Source organism: Centropristis striata, chromosome 6 (genome assembly GCF_030273125.1).
Source record: "Centropristis striata isolate RG_2023a ecotype Rhode Island chromosome 6, C.striata_1.0, whole genome shotgun sequence".
NCBI lineage: Eukaryota > Metazoa > Chordata > Actinopteri > Perciformes > Serranidae > Centropristis > Centropristis striata.
This window is the reverse complement of record NC_081522.1, coordinates 38,485,720-38,499,402: the sequence shown is the minus strand read 5'-3', so window position 1 is coordinate 38,499,402 and position 13,683 is coordinate 38,485,720. Positions and strand designations below refer to the sequence as shown.

Genomic DNA, 13,683 nt, shown 5'->3' with positions numbered 1-13,683 from the left:
ATTCAAATGTTGAAAAATGGGCAATTTTGTAAGATAAGTTTAAGTATTTTCTGCTGTAAAAAAGGTTAAAACACAGACACCAATGGTATCATATCTTCTTATCTTATTTATTTTGCACCAACCTCTGGTTATAACACAGGTTTAGTTACCAAAGAAGACATGCATGCTGTTTATTATAGGGATTATAGGGAAATAAAGTGTTTAAAGTCTGAAACCAAAGCCATAATTATCATGTAAATAATCCTGTGTTAAAAACAAGCAAACACTGAAACTAACCTTAAACTTAACCTGCTGTATTTTGCATTATAAGAATTAGTGTTTATAGTTTTAATAGCTGTAAACATCATATATATCTATGGTAAACATAACATGACCCTTTAAACATTAAAAACTATCAGAATGTTGATTTTCCTTTTCAGAATCAAAATGTTCCAACAGTTTCATGCATCTTGTTGTCTGCTGGCTGCAGTGACTCACTGAAGATTTATTATTTATACACAGGGTGAAATATTCAAACCCAAGACACCATTTTTATGGCTGCACACAAAACAAAATAATAATTTCGTCTTTTTTGGTCATTATACATCTCTTTGTTAGTTTTGTGTCTTTTTATTGGTCATTTTACATCTTTTTTTCATCATTTTGTGTCTTTTTATTGGTCATTATACATCTTTTTTGGTCATTTTGTGTCTTTTTTTTTGTCAATTTGTGTCTTTTTATTGGTTATTACACGTCTCTTTGTTCATTTTGTGTCTTTTTATTGGTTGTTATACATATTTTTTTTCATCATTTTGTGTCTTTTTTTGGTCAATTTGTCTTTTATGGTCATTTTACGTCTATTTTGGTCATTTTACGTCTTTTTTTCGTCATTTTGTGTCTTTTTATTGGTCATTATACATCTTTTTTTGTCATTTTGTGTTTTTTTTTGTCAATTTGTGTCTTTTTATTGGTTATTACACGTCTCTTTGTTCATTTTGTGTCTTTTTATTGGTTGTTATACATATTTTTTTCATCATTTTGTGTCTTTTTTTGGGTCAATTTGTCTTTTATGGTCATTTTACGTCTATTTTGGTCATTTTACGTCTTTTTTGGTCATTTTGTTGTTGTTTTCTTCAATGCATTTTAATGCCTGGTAAAACATAAGGTACATTTGTTTGGACAAATATTATGATAACAACAAAAATAACTGATAACAGATTAATTTTAGAGCTGATATCTAGACATTTAACATGTTTTTTTTATATAATAACCAAAATCAATATCAATTGAGTCTTTTCATTGGTCATTTTACGTCTTTTTTGGTAATTTTGTGTCTTTTTTGGTCAATTTGTGTCTTTTTATTGGTTATCAAACATCTTTATTGTTCGTTTTGTGTCTTTTAATTGGTCATTTTACATCTTTTTTTTTCGTCATTTTGTGTCTTTTTTGGTCAATTTGTCTATTTTGGTAATTGTACATATTTTTTGGTCATTTTGTTGTTGCATTTTAATGCCTGGTACAACTAAATGTACATTTGTGTTGACAAATATAACAAGAACAAAAATAGCCGATAATGTAAGACTCAATTTCGACCAAAAATGTAGTTACTGCAGTGAGGCTTTGTAGGACAGAATAGTGTTTATACTTTTAATAGCTGTAAACATCATAGACTATATGTAAATAACATAAATGTAAACAGAACATGACCCTTTAAACATTAAAAACTATCAGCCAATAGAAACACGCCTCAGAGTTTAAAAGTCGAGCAGCTCATACCAATGCTAAAATAGGGGTGTCGCGCTTTGTTTGGTTTCGTCGTTATCGTGTTATTTACAGTAGAAACACACTATTCAAGCAGGTTTACTAAGTTAACTTGGATTTACATTTAATAGTGTAAAACAGGTCAATGAGAGTAATTTCCCCCGTTTATAATTAAATCTAGTTTTAATTTTACACCCCTGCTTCTCTGACTTGGTATCTTCCGGTGTCAAAGTTGACCGGCAGGCTGTCATGTCTTTGTTGCCTCTGTTCTTATGTTGTGAATAGAAGAACGGGATAGATGGGACAATAACAGTTATATATATGTACATAATCAACTAATTACAACCCTACCAGCAACAGGTACGTCTTTACATTTTAAATACTGGTGAACTGTGTGCGGTTTGTGGGAGAGAAGTCTAAGTGGACGCGGAACCATTCATCCATGCTAAGTTAGCTTAGCGGCTAAATGCTGGCTAACATTAGCTGTACTTGTGGCACTGCTAGTGAATCGATTTTAACAATAATATTTATAATTTCACCCAGAATACAACTCATATGTGGCTGAGGTAAATTAGCCACACAGTCGTGCCTTTTCAACCCCAGCAGGATAATCTAAAACTGTTTTAAAACGGGTTTTCCTGCGGGTTAGCCTGCTAACGCTAGTTAGCATGAAGAATGTGCAGGTGTTGATGTGTTGTCGCAGAATTTAGCATATTTGCTCATACTTTTCATCAAATGTGCCATGCATAGGAGTGTTTTATTGTTTTATTGTGTGAAGGCCATCTATTTTATCCCTTTGTTGGTGTTTTTCTGTTGTGGTTGATCTTTTGTTGCTTGTCACAAAGCCCTGCCACATGCATTCACTTTCATACACTGCCAGACTCTTTAAATCAGCTGTTCTCAACCTTGGGGTCGGGACCCCAATTGGGGTCGCGAGATGATTTCTGGGGGTCGCCAAATCATTTTGGAAGTCAGCTCTGTCTCCACTGTGTTAAAGTGTTCATGTGTTTTAGTCTTTTTGGTCATTTATTGTCTTTTTTTTTTTGTCATTTTGTGTCTTTTTTTGATCATTTTGTTGTCAATTTGTGTCTTTTTTGGTCATTTTGTGTCTTTTTTTAGTCAATTTGTGTCTTTTTGGTAATTTTGTTTCTTTTTTGGGTAATTTTGTGTCTTTTTTTGGTAATTTTGTGTCTCTTTTGGTCATTTTCATCATTTTGTGGTCAATTTGTGTCTTTTTTGGTCATTTTGTTTCCTTTTTTTGGTCATTTTGTTTCTTTTTTTGATCATTTTGTGGTCAGTTTGTGTCTTTTTTGGTCATTTTGTTTCCTTTTTGGTCATTTTGTGTCTTTTTTTGATCATTTTGTGGTCAATTTGTGTCTTTTGTGGTCAATTTGTGTCTTTTTTGGTCATTTTGGTTCTTTTTTGGGTGATCTGAACTGTGCGTGTGAGATTCTGTTCAATGAGCGGGGGTCGCGGACTACATGCATGTTAAATTGGGGGGTCGCGACTCAAAAAGGTTGAGAACTACTGCTTTAAATGATAAACCCCGTGTAGCTATGTGTCCTCAATTTGCATATTGATTTATCTGATAAAGTCAAACCACCCAAAAGATGGAAGACAAGCTGAATGGATTCCCTGTTGTGTCCCCGGAGTACCTCCAGCAGTGGTGAGTCCTCCTCAGTGGCCCTGCAGGATCTTCTGCACAGATCAGATGAAATGAAAGCATGTGCGCCCCTTTTCACTTTGCTTTATCATTGTTTCATAACATGCCGTTTGGGTTGTGCACTGTGGAAGATGCAGTGCTATGTTTTGTTTTGTGACAGCTCAATGGCATTTTTCTTTGGTTTAATTAAAGAAGAACAAAGGTGGTGAAATAATCCTTTCAGTTAACATGATGTTTGTTTGATCCACTAACTATTGTTGGTTGTTAACTAACTCTGGGTTTTTATATGTGGTTGGAAAATAAGTTGCAGGCAACTTTGGATAGTGATATACAGGTGCATCTCAATCTATTAGAATATGATGGAAAAAAAGGAACATATTCTTCACAAGGATTAACTGACTCTTAACATTTGTTGGAGTGAATCAGAATCCAGTTTACTGCCAACTAGGTTCTTTCTTCTTCTTTTTTACATACAAATAATTTACTTTGTTGTATTGCTGAATAACAACTAACATAGTAACAGAAAAGCCCAGAAACATGAATTTAGAGTAGGAAAAAAATCAAGAAAAATATGAGAAAATACTGGTAAAAAAATATGCACAATATATGGATTTAAAAATGTAAGAAGTGAACAGTTTTAGAAATATTTTTTGCAGTAATTTGCAAAATATTGTCCAGGTGATGTGCAGAAGTTTCTCAGTATAAGAATTAATAAATAAAACGCGGGCCATCAGTTAGTTTAGGGCTGCAACTAACGATTATTTTCATTATCGATTAATCTGTTGATTATTTAAACGATTAATCGATTAGTTGTTTGGTCAATAAAATGTTAAAAATATCAATCAGTGTTTCCCAAACCACAAGATGACGTCCTCAAATCTCTTGTTTTGTCCACAAACCAAAGAGATATTCAGTTTATTGTCATAAAGGAACAAAGAAACCAGAAATATTCACATTGAAGAAGCTGAAATCAGAGAATTTGGACTTATTGTCTTTAAAAAAAAACTGCTCAAACCAATTATTGGATTATCAAAATAGTTGACGATTAATTTAATAATCGATTATTGTTCGATTAATCAAATAATTCTTGCAGCTCTCAATCAATTAATTTAAAGCTCCCATCAAGACTGTGGTGATAGAGACGTGCTTGTTTTTCTTAATAAGGCTCATTATGTTTTAATATTGTGTTATATTGCACTTGTTTTATTGTAAATGTTAATTTAAAATTTAAAATAGTTAATTTGCTGCTATTTTGGCAAGGTCTCTCTTGAAAAAGAGATTCTGAATCTCAATGGGATTTCCTGGTTAAATAAAGGTTAAATAAAAAATAAAACATGGGTCAGCTCAGCCTTAAAGGAACAGTTCGCCATGGATTTAAACACATATTTTTCCTCTTTTTACTGTAGTTCTGTTTATCTGTCTCAGTTGTTTTGGTGTGAGTGTTTAAAGTCAGTAGAGCTGTCTGCCTTCTCTTAGGGCTGCACCGATTTTTAAAAAGCCTGACCTGCCGATTTTTTTATAACTCACAGCTGAACCTTCAATGTTTGAATCTTATTATTGGAAAACAATAACACAGCAGTGTATTTTTCTTTAACAAATAAAGGAAATCACAATGTCTGAGGTAGTTAATAAATTATTGAACTTAAAATAAATACTTTCAGACCTTTGCGGAGGTAGATAAGATCGCTAGATAAGATCAGTTTGACGTTTAAGTAAAGTTTGAATTAAGGAAATCGGTGCCGATCGATCGGCCGGGACTAGATTTAATTTCTCTTGTGGTGCTTGAAGCCCAGAAGGCAGAAATCTTTACAGCAACTCGCACCAAAACAATCTACAATAAACAGAACTAAGAGAACAGAATGTATTTTTATTTGCCAATTAAACCCTGGAGTTTCCTTTGTTTTTATTCCTCTCAGGGTTCAGTCTGCTCAGCAGTTTCAGGCTCTCCAGGCTCAATATTCAGGCTTCAACCACAACCAGCCGTCCCACTACCCGGAGGGGCCGTCAGGAGAGGCAGCCATGGCTCACATGGCGTACCCGGAGCCCCCCATGGAGCCGCAGGAGCCCGCCGACCTGGTGAAACGTACGACCGCTTCCTCTAAAATACAACAGCCTCACTGTGTGTTGATCAGCAGGGCCCAGGGGCCGCAGTCACTAAAGAGTTCTTAAAATAAAACTAAAGACAATTCTTAAGAAAAAAAAATAGGATGTTCCTAAGAATGTTCTTAAATGATATTCACCATTTTTTTCTTAAGAATTGTCGTTTCTCTTAGGAACTATTTAGTTTTTTCTCACTTAGGACGTTCTTAGATTTTTAACTTAAGATCACTCTAAGGACATGGTTTCAGTAACTTGGCCTACTTAAATAATATGTTCATAATGATTAATTAAGTAGTATCAAATACAACAGCTGCCTCCGTGATTTACTAAGAGAACATTGTAGTGTTCAGTGAGTAATTGATAAACAAAATGGTAATTTTAAGGGCAAAGTGTTGCTTTAAATCATGGGACTCAAACTCGCGGCCCGCGATATTTTGTGGCCCCCACCTTGATATGAAAGTTAATGTGAGTTTTATATGAATGGCACTTTAACGTGTTGTGTGTGGAAGGTCCCTTTAATTACTTTTTTTGGTAATTTTGTGTCTTTTAAAAAAAATATATAGTCTTTAATAGTCTTTTTTTGGTCATTTTGTTTATTTTTTAAGGAATTTATTTTTTTCTGTCATTGTGTATCTTTTTTGGGTAATTTAGTGTTTTTTCAGCCTTTTTTGTCTTTTTTGTAATTTTGTGTCTTTTTTTGGTCATTTTGTGTCTTTTTTTAGTAGTTTTGTGTCTTTTTTTGGTCATTTTGTGTCTTTTTTTTTTAGTAGTTTTGTGTCTTTTCATTGGTCATTTTGTGTCTTTTTTTTAAGTAATTTAGTTTTTTCTGTCATTTTGTATCTTTTTGGGGTAATTTTGTGTCTTTTTTTAAAGTAATTTAGTGTTTTTTCAGCCTTTTTTGTAATTTTGTGTATTTTTTGGTCATTTTGTGTCTTTTTTTGGTCATTTTGTGTCTTTTTTAGTAATTTAGTTTTTTGGTCATTTTGATACTGCCTCCAGTGGCCCCCAGGTAATTAGAGTTTGAGACCCCTGCTTTAAATGTAGTAATATGAAGGTACAGAAAGTTTTAGATGGAGTCTCAATTGTTCCACAACATTTTTCCTCTTGATATTAAACCTCTGAACTCTTCTCGTAGCTCCGGCCAAAAAGCGAGGCAGAGCAGCTCAACCCAAGGAACCCAAACCACCAAAACCACCAAAAGTCCCCAAGGCACCAAAACCACCGAAGCCCCCGAAGGACCCGAACGCCCCTAAAGCCAAACCGGGTCCCAAACCCAAGAAGAAGGCTGCAGAGGCTCCGGGAGACGGCAAGCAGGAGAAGATCGACGAGAGCTTCAAGAAGGTGAAGAGGAAAGTGGATCGATTCAAAGGGATGTCAGAGGAGGAGGTGATGAAGAAAACCCTGCCAGACCTGCTGGAGTACAACCTGGACTACGTCATTGTAAGAGTCACCACCAACACGACATCAGGAGGGAACTTTTGGTTATTTAAGCTTCAACATTATGCACCGTTTCTTTTCCCAGATTGGGATCAATCCAGGACTGATGGCAGCTTTCATTGGACGCTGGTTTCCAGGTCCTGGGAATCACTTCTGTAAGTTTTCAGAGGAAAAATGGTTGTTTTTTTTAACCCATTTAGGCCTAAAATGCCTGTAAAAAATGCCTGTAAAACCTCTGTGCGATTTTAAAATAAGCCCCTAAAACCTGAAGTTTTTCTGTAAATTCAACAGAAGTGTCAACTCTTCCTACTAAATAATAGATTTTTCAGCCTCTGTAGCAGATAGAAATGAAATTCAAAAAGTATTTGAGAGCTTATAGCTGTTATATCTGAGCTCCCTCCGCTATAGTCGTCTTCCGCCATGATTTCAGTTCTGGAAAAGTCCCATGTTGCATTGCAACATTCCCACATGTATTCTGATGCATTTCATTGGCCAAGAGACCGAAAATAGGTGGAAAAAAATGCAAATACTACAAAACGACGTATCCGCTTTCCCGGCATTAATGGTAGAATAATTATTATAATTATTATAATTCCCGCCTTAAATGGGATAAAGTTATCATAGAGGTTTTAAAGACATTTTGACCGAGTTTGAGTTAAAAACACTAAGGCCCTCATTTATCAAACGAGCGTACGACAAAAATATATATATGTATATACACACGTTACGTTATACGTTTGGTTGATAATGAGGTCCTAAGATTTGTGAAGTGAGAGAATCGATGTTTTCCGCCTTGCTCTTCCCTCATTTTAACCCTTTGATGCACAACATGGGCCCAAAAACATTCATTTCCATTCATGTTATTTCATGCTGGCTGTGTGTTTGAATAACTTTATTTTTATTACAACAGATCAGTCAGTTTAACTTTTAGCAGCACCACGCCCCATTTCTCTCAGCTGTAGATTCAACATGGGTCAAAAAAGACTGTGCATTATAAGCGTAGTGATAAAAAAAAAAGGGGTTTTATTCAAAAAGTTGTATGATGATCAAAAACAAGTTATTTGAGGAAAACCTGCAATACTGACTGATGGAATTAATTTATTGCAAAGATATAGAATATAAAAACATAGTCGGTTCACTTTAGAGCCATGTTGTGCATCAAAGGGTAAAATGAAGATTAAACTTTCTGTCATCCAGAGAGATGAATAACTAACTTGTATGTTTCAGGGAAGTGCCTGTTTCTGTCTGGATTCACTGAGGAGCAGCTGAACCACATGCACGACACCTCGCTGCCCGGCAAGTACAAGATGGGCTTCACCAACATGGTGGCCAGAGCCACGCCCGGCAGCAAGGACCTCTCAACGTAGGCACACACACACACACACACACACACACACCAGTGGTAATGCTCAGACATTCTGAGTTAATGTCTGTATGTTAATTATTGGTCTTGTTTTCTCTCCTCAGTAAAGAGCTGCGTGAAGGAGGAGCCATTCTGGTGGAGAAGCTGAAGAAGTTCAAGCCTCTTATTGCCGTTTTTAATGGAAAATGTGAGTCAGCTTCTACTGCAGAGCAACAGTTGTTATAAAATCACATGTTGAAGTGAATTAAAGTTATATTTTTTCCCTTTTTCCCCTCATCAGGCATCTATGAAATGTTCTGCAGGGAGATATTTGGTAAAAAACCAAAGACTCTTCAGTTTGGTTTGCAGCCGCACAAGATCCCCGACTGTGAAGTGGTGAGTGTTGATGAAAAGTTAGCATCTTTTTTTTTTTTACAAATTTACCTCTCGAAATGGAATAATTTAACATTTATGCTTGGCCCTGAGAGAGTGTTTCATATCAATGGAAATCAGTATCGGCAAAGAAAAATAAAATGTGGCACGTTCTCAAAACTGTTAATTGAAGGTTATCTGAAGTATTTGTTCCACTTAAGGGTTAAAGAGAGAATACTGCAAACTGTCTTTTTAATAGTAATAAACCTTCTTAAATACAACACCTCAGTTTTACCTGATAAAAGGTCTCAGGATCAAAGAGAGATAGATAGATAGATAGATAGATAGATAGATAGATAGATAGATAGATAGATAGGATTTATTTTTATTGAGCGCTGATAGTACAGAACATGTACAAAAATACAACATTCACAAAAGAAAACTTTGGACCAATGCTCACATCACTGCATAGCAGTACAATATACATCAGTAAAAACATACAGCAACAAACAATTGTGCAAATGGGCAGGAAACAGCAGCAAGTGAACACTTTTAAATACGGAGGTCTTCATTATGTGGCGTTCAGGGCCTGTATGTCACGGGGAATAAAAGACCTCTTATATGTGTACCGGCTCCATCGGGGCCCTGAGTCGACGGCCAGACGGGAGCAACTCAAACTCAGAGTTCAGGGGATGTGAAGAATCTACAAATATCTGTTTAGCCTTCCTAAGCACGGCAGTGTTAAAGATGTCATCAAGGTCTCTTTCTGCCTTGTTCTGGTCCTTCACACTCAAATTACCAAACCAAGCAGTTATATCAAACTGTAGAACACGTTCAACCAGTCCCTCGTAAGCTATCTCAAGGATTTGTTGGCTTACACCAAAGCTTCTCAGCTTCCTGATTAAAAACAGTCACTGGTTCGCTCTCTTAAAAATATTCACCGAATTTTCATGAAAACTTAGTTTATCGAGAGCTGCAACAATGAATCGATTAATCGAACAACAATCAATTATTAAATTAATCGTCAACTATTTTGATAATCAAATAATTGGTTTGAGCAGTTTTTTTCAGTCAAAATTCTCTGATTTCGGCTTCTTCAATGTGAATATTTCTGGTTTCTTTGTTCCTTTATGACAATAAACTGAATATCTCTTTGGGTTGTGGACAAAACAAGAGATTTGAGGACGTCGTCACCGATTGGTCAATAAAATGTTGAAAAATATCAAACAACTAATCGATTAATCGTTTAAATAATCGACAGATTAATCGATAATGAAAATAATCGTTAGTTGCAGCCCTAGTTTGATCTAAAATCATGCCCAGGTACTTAAAGTGCTCCACTACTTCAACAGGCTGGTTGTTCCAACAGGAGCCATGTTACTGACACCTCTTGGTTTAGTTTGTACAATTAGTTCTTTGATGCATTTAAGTTTATTGAAAGTAAAAGGACATTGTAAGGGAATTTTCTCTTCTCTTGCCAACATATATTTTCTCCTACACACCTGTTGTCTAGAAGTTTAAAGTGCATTAACGTTCATTGTCGAGATTTATCTCCAGGGTTGAAGTCAGTTTAACTTTTAGCAGCACCACGGCCCGTTTCTCTCTGCCGTAGATACCTTTTTAAATATTGATTATATTTATATATATTTCCCGTCCAGGCTCTGTATCTGATGCCTTCCTCCAGCGCTCGCTGCGCTCAGTTCCCTCGCGCTCAGGACAAAGTCCACTTCTACATCAAGCTGAGGGAGCTGAGAGACGAGCTGAAGGGTCTCCAGAAGAGCAAAGAGATCGAGGAGATCCAGTACACGTTTGACCTCAAACTGGCTAAAGGTAAGAACACACTGGAGCCATGATAGACGTGTGAAAGAAAGAAACCATGGAAGTTTCACCTCGTACTGGTATTTAGTTGGATATATAAATGTGGTTGTGTATTTTAACAGAGGACGCTAAGAGGATGGCCATAAAGGAGGAGACGTACGATCCGGGCTATGAAGACGCCTACGGAGGAGCGTACGCAGAGAGAGGAGCTGAAGGAGGAGCGGAGCAGAGCCAGACCAACGGACACTGTACATTCTCTACTGCAGAAAACACAGGTAACACACACACACACACACACACACACACACACACACACACACACACACACACCAAGGTTATTATAGTTAAAGAAAACTAACAAAATATCAAAAACTAGAATTGAAAAAACATTTTTGTTAACTGAAATAAAAACACAAACAGGAGGTTTTTTTTAAAAACGATAACTAACTGAAACTGTATTTTGTGGTTCCAAAACTAACTAAAATTATAGTGAAAGTGTCCTTCGTTCTCGTCTTTGTCAACCTTTTTCATACCTTAACCTTTTTGGTTGATATGAAATCTATTTCATCTATCTGGTTTTATGACTTAATAAACTTATTGGGGCTGAGATGGATCAGACAAAGGAAATAAAGGAAACATTTATTGTGACTTTATTGAATCTGGCACCCAACAAATACCCCATTACAAAAAAACTACAACTAATAAAAACTAAACTAAAACTAAGCATTTTCCCAAAAATAAAAACTAATTAAAACTAGCAAACTCACTCTAAAACGAATTAAAACTACCGGTAACTGAATTTGAAAACAAAAATTCACAACCAAATTGCAACTAAAACTAATAAAAAAATACAAAGCTATTATAACGTTGGTGCTGTCCAGTCCTTCGTTTGGCTTCATACATTATAAAATGTTCCCTCGTTAGCGTCTGGTGGCTTCAGTCTGTTGTGTTTGTGTGTTTGTGTGTTTGTGTGTTCAGAAGGAGCTCAGGAGGCGACCACGTCACAGATCCCAGAGGGCCAGCTCCCCGACGGACAGTGGATGACTCAGTCCTTCGCCGATCAGATCCCCGACATCAGCGGAGGACCGAAGGACGGCAGCGTATAGAGACTGCCGTCACCTTTTAGATCTTTTACTAGTGTCCCAGTGGAATATACACACATAGATGGACTTTTTTAGAGATTTTGCAGAATGTTCTTTCTGCAGTTTTTATCGTTTGTGGTCTTGTTATTCATGTCTGATCCTCTCCACGGCGGTCTTTTTAAATATGTGAAATCAGGGACTTGACAATGATGCCGGCTGTCCTGGAGAGTGATGAACATAATGAACCTTTTGTTTTGCCTTCGTACTGTACTGTACTGCACTGTGATGCAGTAAGTCCTCATCATGTCTACTGATCCTCAGTAGAAACTCTCTGGAGCTCGACAGCTTCCTCTCTGTGAACTGAGGGTCGGGCTTCATGTTTTACATCCTCGGTGCTATGAACTGACTCCTCACAGGGAAACCTGGCACGCCTTCAATACAACGTTACAGCTTATGCTTTCATCTTTAATCACTTTTTTTTTTTTGCTTTTAGTAATTTTAGGTTTTTGTTTTGTATGTTTATGAAAATGTCATTCACAAGTAATTTTATGAAACGTCAATTAAAATGTCTTGGTGATGCTTTTTCTAATTATTGGATTACCTTCCAGTCATTTAACCCTCCAAGGTCTGATATACCACATATTTACTGTACTCATGTTTAGTGTTTTCTCAGCACAACTTCAACATGATCTGACTATTATCTTTATTACTTTAATCAACTTTATTAATCCTCTGGAGTCGACCACAACACGACTTCTTCATGACGTCACAACGTTAAAACGAAGCAGCTGCATCGAGCCCTGCTGTCAGCTTCTTTAGAAAGTTCTGGCTTTTTTGTGTGTGTGTTGTAATTTTTTGTGTGTCTTTTGTACTTATTTGTTTGTTTGTGTTTTTTGTAATTTTTGTTTTTTGTGTTTTTCTGTGTTTTGTGTTTTTTATGCATGTTTTTTGTATTTTTTATGTGTGTGTTTGTGTATTTTTTTTGTTCTTTTGTCTGTGTTTTTTGTATTTTATGTGTGTTTTTTGTACATGTTTGTTTTTGTGTTATTTTATGCAGGTTTTTTGAAATTTTTGTGTGTTTGTTTTTTGTGTTCAAAATGTTGATACAGTAAGTCAAAATGAAAAAAATAATCTGGTCATATAGGTACAGGAGGTTGTGCTGAAAAAACAATTCCAACATGTCATGGTAAACATTTAAGTGGTTTATACAGACAGAATAATAAAAAAAAAAAGAGTCAAAAACTGACAAAATAGCCCCAAACTCCAAAAGGTTCAAATATTGAGCCCAAAACTACACAAAAATCATGAAATCTGAAATAAAATTTGACTATGACAATAAAAACCACAAATATGCTCAATGAACTGTTTCGGACCTGAAAAATGTAAACACAGGTTGTAAATATGAACATATAAAAGGTAAAATTCAACTAAAATAAAACTATACATAAAAAGTTACCATAAAAACATGTTTATTTATAGGAACAGTTAGATGATTAGAGCCCTTTTTACAAAATGCCAAAAATGCCTCGTCCCATCCTACTTTTACACTTGAATAAATATTTTTGTACTATCAAATTAAAACAATCATATCTTTGGTTTAACATGACCTCAGAACATCAAACAAAAAACGAAAAAGTTTCTAGTGACCTCGTTTTTTGTTACGGCGCTTTGAAAAAAGCCACATTATCTGATCACGCAGACAATTAAAGGGTCAAACAGCCTGGTGGGTGGTCATAGCTGAGCTTTTATTTTGTAGGAAATGTCAGGAAAACAGTAGAAAGTGGAGACATAAAGGAGAATGACTGACATGAAACAAAGGTTTTGTGCGTTTGCTGCTTTCTGAAACATTTCACAGTTGAACTTTTGATCTCTGAGCTCCTAAAGATGATTCAGCAGAGGTAACATGTTGGACAATTACATTACCTCATCCAAAAAACCTGAATTTACTTTAAAAAGATGCATTTTAGACTTGTTTTGATGGTATATTTTAAAAGACTGACTCTCAGGTGAAGTCAGTGTGATTTAGGGTGCTGGAGTGATTTTAAACACACTTAAAGGTACTATATGCAATACTTTTATTATTGAATATCCTTGTTATTAATGACACTGGTGGCCGTGCACTGTAAAAA

At 35.7% G+C, this 13,683-nt stretch overlaps 1 protein-coding gene across 3 annotated transcripts; it reads left to right on the top strand.

The window, feature by feature from the left end:
* Positions 1-1,967: 1,967 nt before the first annotated feature.
* tdg.1 (thymine DNA glycosylase, tandem duplicate 1) lies at positions 1,968-11,855 on the top strand. Of its 3 annotated transcripts, XM_059335343.1 has the most exons (11): positions 1,968-2,100; positions 3,335-3,406; positions 5,320-5,486; positions 6,639-6,943; positions 7,026-7,095; positions 8,168-8,303; positions 8,408-8,490; positions 8,584-8,678; positions 10,313-10,484; positions 10,595-10,747; positions 11,451-11,855. In XM_059335343.1, exons 2-11 carry the CDS (start codon positions 3,351-3,353, stop codon positions 11,576-11,578), a joined length of 1,365 nt encoding a protein of 454 aa, XP_059191326.1. In that variant the 5' UTR covers positions 1,968-2,100; positions 3,335-3,350; the 3' UTR covers positions 11,579-11,855. The 3 variants fall into 3 exon arrangements, with proteins under 3 accessions (XP_059191326.1, XP_059191328.1, XP_059191327.1); XM_059335345.1 differs by lacking the exon at positions 3,335-3,406 and having other exon boundaries at positions 1,973-2,100; XM_059335344.1 differs by lacking the exon at positions 1,968-2,100 and having other exon boundaries at positions 2,843-3,406.
* Positions 11,856-13,683: the final 1,828 nt, after the last annotated feature.